Source organism: Chaetodon auriga, chromosome 13 (genome assembly GCF_051107435.1).
Source record: "Chaetodon auriga isolate fChaAug3 chromosome 13, fChaAug3.hap1, whole genome shotgun sequence".
NCBI lineage: Eukaryota > Metazoa > Chordata > Actinopteri > Chaetodontiformes > Chaetodontidae > Chaetodon > Chaetodon auriga.
The window spans coordinates 778,125-783,124 of NC_135086.1; the positions used below are offsets into that span (position 1 = coordinate 778,125).

At 50.2% G+C, this 5,000-nt stretch overlaps 2 protein-coding genes across 4 annotated transcripts in view; one reads left to right on the forward strand and one right to left on the reverse strand.

The window, feature by feature from the left end:
* Nucleotides 1-141, forward strand: part of LOC143330774 (trace amine-associated receptor 13c-like) — a 1,601-nt gene extending 1,460 nt beyond the window's left edge. Inside the window, exon 2 of the mRNA XM_076747534.1 lies at nucleotides 1-141. This exon is cut by the window's left edge and continues 670 nt beyond it. Within this exon, the coding sequence (XP_076603649.1) occupies nucleotides 1-141 (141 nt within the window).
* A 780-nt stretch (nucleotides 142-921) lies between these two features.
* esd (esterase D/formylglutathione hydrolase) lies at nucleotides 922-4,717 on the reverse strand. Of its 3 annotated transcripts, none has more exons than XM_076746160.1 (9): nucleotides 4,616-4,708; nucleotides 3,494-3,576; nucleotides 3,303-3,391; nucleotides 3,031-3,129; nucleotides 2,747-2,871; nucleotides 2,556-2,675; nucleotides 2,224-2,322; nucleotides 1,907-2,074; nucleotides 922-1,269 (listed from the first exon to the last, which is right to left on the reverse strand). In XM_076746160.1, exons 2-9 carry the CDS (start codon nucleotides 3,559-3,561, stop codon nucleotides 1,189-1,191), a joined length of 849 nt encoding a protein of 282 aa, XP_076602275.1. In that variant the 5' UTR covers nucleotides 3,562-3,576; nucleotides 4,616-4,708; the 3' UTR covers nucleotides 922-1,188. The 3 variants fall into 3 exon arrangements, with proteins under 3 accessions (XP_076602275.1, XP_076602276.1, XP_076602277.1); XM_076746161.1 differs by having other exon boundaries at nucleotides 3,494-3,568; nucleotides 4,616-4,700; XM_076746162.1 differs by lacking the exon at nucleotides 3,303-3,391 and having other exon boundaries at nucleotides 4,616-4,717.
* Between the last annotated feature and the right edge of the window lie 283 nt (nucleotides 4,718-5,000).

Genomic DNA, 5,000 nt, shown 5'->3' on the forward strand with positions numbered 1-5,000 from the left:
ATGAGCTTCCTGATGTACCTGAACTCCTGTCTGAACCCGGTCATCTACGCCCTGCTGTACCCCTGGTTCAGAAAAGCCATCAGAGTCACTGTGACTCTTCAGATCCTGCAGCCGGGCTCCTCTCAGACCAGCATGCTGTAGAGCAGATCCACATAAAACCCTGAGCTGACGCTGATCTGAGTCCACTCAGCCTCCTGTGTGTGTGTGTGTGTGTGTGTGTGTGTGTGGAAGCAGACATCAGCTAACTGGTCACATGGTGGCGCTACAGCGAACATATCCCGTATGTTGAGTGTTTGATATTGAACTTTTATGCACACTGCCATTAAACAAATACTCATGAATGCAATGTTTCAAATACTGTGTAATGTAGTATTTGTATGCAGTACTTATATCAACCAGCCAAATACATGAAACAAACGACGCGCTGCACACGTGGAAAGAGAGGAATGTTTAAAGATGGCGTCTGTCACACAAACATAAACACACGCGGCTCCACGTAAACCTTTGAATGACTGACTGAACTGGCCAATCAGAAACAGGCTGGTTATCGGTTTGTTCCTCTGAACGTTTCGCCGTCGACAAACACTCGTCTCATTTTGTCCTCTTGATTCTTGTGCTACGATTGGTGCAAATCATTTCAAGATGCAACCACAACAGCAGGTACAACCAACGGCATCAAGTAAACAACGATCAGAAACTCACCAATGACGTTAAACTGGTCACATCAGTCCCAAATAATCCGCAGAAAGACGGTTCACCGTGTCGCAAACATGTTTCAGACTCATTTCACAGGAATGTGAGAAGGTTCTCAGCTCTGATCCCATCTGAGTGCTGGATTACTGGTCCAGCTCCAGTCCTTTAACTGGTCCAAGCAGAGAGAACGTGCAGGTCAAAACTTCAATAAGAACAAAACACCAAAGTGAACAATCAATGCTTTTATTCTGAAAAGCTGCAGCTGTGACTGCTCTCTGCTCAGCACTGTTGGATGACAGACAAAGATTACAAACACGAGTGAGGACTGTGTTTCTGACCAACGACCAAAACAAACGTTAAAGAGACGTTTCAGAGGCTTCCAGGAAACAGACTGATCTCATTATCGTCGACCCTGCAGGTCAGAGGAGGTTCAAGTCCAGACGAGCTTGATGACGGGAGAGCAGAGTCCGAGCAGCGTGGTTCTCCGCCGGCAGCTCAGGCGTTCAGGTACTTGGCGTGATGCTTGATGTGGTCGTGCATGAAGGAGTAGATGAAGAAGTAGCTGTGGTCGTAGCCCTGCAGCGGGAAACGCAGCGTTAGCATCACAAAGCAACAGGAAGTCTGAACAGACGCACACGAATCTTTTCTTTACAAAACAACCTTCAATCAAAGCAGCTGAACGACATGATCTGAACCACGATCAACAGATGATCAATCAGCAGTTTTGATCACTGGACTTTCTGCAGCTCGTCTCAGTTTTGTTTCTGACGATAGACTTTGATTTGTCTTTGATCGCTGCGCTGCAGGAAGTCCACGTCCGTCTACGCCCACAGCACGTCGCTGCGGCGCACGCTAACGGTGAACGACACCGAGGCTGAAGCTGATTGGCCTCTCTGCTGGTAGGGGGATGGGCCTGCTGGTGAAACACCTGACGTCTTTCTAACCAGTTCAGGAGCTTCAGGCGACCACGAATCAAGACTACGTCAAGTTATTCCAAAGGCTCGTTAAGGAGATGAATTAATCTGCTTCACAGTCCCGTGTTTGACCCACGTGACCTGCTCACTGCGTGGACTTGGTCACCTGACTTCCTGAAACCTTCCAGCAGGTGCTTCTCCCAGCGTGCAACAGTTAGTATGTTGATCAGTGTGCATTTTAAAAACGATCTTTGTGAGAAGAATCTGTGCTTTTATTGTGACAGAGCGGAGGAACTGACCGGCTGCAGCCTGAACACCACGGGGATTTTCTTCTCGGAGCAGACGGCGATCAGGTTGTCGGGCAGCAGCTGGCTGGCCGACAGGAACTGGTCGTCGCGGCCCTGATCGATGAGGATGTCGAGCTGAGGGCCGGAGTACGCCGCCGCCAACACGGTGGCGTCGTACGCCTGAAGGAGGCGAAGAGGAGAGTTTAGTCTGCTGGAGGATCCGTTCACACAGACGTGAGACAGAGTTCAGAAAACATCCTGATGGTAAAGAGACGGAATCATTTCAGTCCGACCGGCCTTCAGGTCTGATGAGGACCACAGTCTCTTACCTCCCACGTGGACCGGTCGGAGCCCAGGTACCCCGAGAAGGCCTTCTGTCCCCAGGGACACTGCACAGGGTTACAGATGGGAGCGAAGGCAGACACAGCCTGCAGAGACACAAGAGGACACGTCATCACCACAGACACACTCTGCTTCCTACGGCGTCAACGCCAGACCCCTGAAACCTGGCTCTGAAACCTGGTTCTGAAACCTGGTTCTGAAACCTGGTTCTGAACTGGAGCTGCCTCTTTCCATCCAGTCCTCTGTCTGTATTTTGGATTGTTCATATTTATCAGAGTGTCCTCGATTGTCTTTCAGAGCCTGCGGTGGTCTGCAGTACCTTGTATTTCCCAGGGTTCTTCAGGGCACAGATGAGCGCCCCGTGGCCGCCCATGGAGTGACCGCTGATGGACATCCTGTCTGGGTCGGTGGGGAAGTTAGCGTTGATCAGTTTGGGGAGCTGAGAGAGACACAGAAGACCAGTTAGCGGACAGCGAGGCTGAAAAGCGAGGAGACAGGAGTCCAACCCACCTCCTCGGTGACGTAGGAGTACATGCGGTAGTTGGTCTTCCAGGGGTCCTGCGTGGAGTCCACGTAGAAACCGGCTCCAGTGCCGAAGTCCCAGCTCTCGTCCTCGCCCTCGATGTTACAGCCGCCTGACGGAACATCAGCACGGCCATGAAGGCCATCGGCCAATCAGAGAGCAGTTCGAGTCAGTCGGTCAGCTTCAGATTCAATATTCAGGCCGAGGAAAAACAAAAAGGCAACCACGATGGAGGTGGTGTGTGTGTGTGTGTGTGTGTGCGTGTCCGTACGTGGGCTGGTGTCCGGGGCGACGATGATGATGCCGTGCTCTGCAGCAGGAAGCTGACTGCCAGCTTTAGTGATGAAGTTCTGCTCGGTGCAGGTCAGACCTGCAGACACATGACGGACACGGACCCGAAGATCAGCGACACCATCGATACGTCGAACGCTCAGACTCAAAGCTACAGCCAGCAGCTGTTTGAGGAAGTTAACGATGCTTTTAAACATCAAACTGAACATCTGAAGGAGGAACCAATGAGCTCTGAGCTGCAGCCTGACTCACCTGAGAGCCAGTACATGACGGGACACCTGCCGGCCTCGGCCTTCGGGGGCAGGAACACTGCAAACTTCATCTTACACTTGAGCTCAGTGCTGCGGGGGGGGGGGGGGCACACATCCATCACTGCTCCACAGGTGTGTGTGTGTGTGTGTGTGTGTGTGTGTGTGTGTGTGTGTGTGTGTGAAGGATCTCACCTGTCGTGTTCATAGACCTTCTGGAAGCCACCAGCACACTTGTTGGAGGACACCTGTGTGAGCGCCATCGCTGACCTGCAGAGCTGCGTGTGAGCACAGCGAGAGCATCATTAGCCGATCGATCTGATCAATACCTGAAGGTCAGACCGCCGCTGACTCAGCTGTTTGACCGTGAAGTCTGTCATCGAGTGACTCGTCACAGCGGGAGCGTCCTCGTCTGTATTGTGACGGTTTTCAGAGCCGAACACGTCTGAACCCAACACTGACTTTGGCGAACAGAACATCAGTCTGGTTCCTGGACGGCTCCTCTGAAGGACCAAAAACTGTCCATTTTCCCATCAAACCGTCTTAATGCGACAGCAGACGCCTGTCTTTGACTTTAACGAGCCACAGAAATGTCCACAGTGTCATCAGGTGTCAGGTGTCTGTGAGACACTGCTGTCCCTGCCGTTAGTATGAGGTCCATGTGCATAATGTCTGTCTCAGCCTGTACGTGGACACGATTAACATGACTGACGGACGAGTTTCACATAAAGAAATGATCTTTTGTAACTATCCCTGTGCATTGTTTCACCCGCTGGATTGTGACCAGTTTAACCATTTTACCAGTTTAAATGTCTTTAAACAGACTGTCAGAGGCTCAGTCAGCCACCATTAGCTCAAAGGAGACAAAGTTCAGGGAAATCTGCACTTTATGAGCTGAACTTATTAAGTAACGTTAATATTAATCCACCTGTCGGCGCATGCTCCGTTCAAACCGACGTTACCGTTAGCGGCAGCGAGCAGTGAAGCAGATTAATAAACTGCTTTTAACTCAGACAACGGTTTGCAAGATGCACCAGCCCTGAACCGAATAACCCAACAAATCTTCCAAAAGGCAGAAAGTCTAACAATATATGTTCAACTACCGTCGTTTTCAGTTTATGAGCAAAGGAACTTTAAAATGGCAGTATCTTGAGTGGAGTTTGGTCCCATGTTCGGGGGCATGCAGGGACTAGCAAGTAAAGTTAGCTCGTGTAAACTCGTTGTTTGCTATTTCTGAGTTTCAGCTTGAAGCTAAAGAACTTCACAGGTAACGGAGGAGCAGGTGAGACCGTTAAGCACGTCACAGTCGGGACATACCTGAATAAACCGCAGTATTTGGGTGAAAACTCAGTTTCTCTGCCTTGCTAACTACCCCGCCTGTCAGGTCCAGAGTCCAAAAACGTCGAACGTGATGACGTCAGGGAGCCGCCCCCTCCACGCTTTACGTCCGAGACATAAGACACGCGTCCAGACGCGAGATGGCGCTGTTGATTCTCGAAATACAACATACATCTGTTTTTTTTAATTATTATTTATTTATTTATTTATTTATCAACTGATTTATTCCTTATAAAAAGTAGAAGAAGCTGCTGGATGATTATTTGATGACAAGTGAAGCGTGTGTGGTCCTGCTGTGGACAAAACGTCTCTGGAAGATAAAAGAGCAGGTGGACGTTTGAGGCTTCACACGTGGACCTCCACC

Excerpts from the sequence above, each read along its gene's own strand:
- esd (XM_076746160.1), bottom strand. The coding sequence starts at position 3,561 with ATGGCGCTCACACAGGTGTCCTCCAACAAGTGTGCTGGTGGCTTCCAG. Across the intron at positions 3,392-3,493 it reads AAGGTCTATGAACACGACAG|CACTGAGCTCAAGTGTAAGA; the intron begins GTGAGATCCTTC and ends CCCCCCCCGCAG. Across the intron at positions 2,872-3,030 it reads CGCCCCGGACACCAGCCCAC|GCGGCTGTAACATCGAGGGC; the intron begins GTACGGACACGC and ends ATGTTCCGTCAG.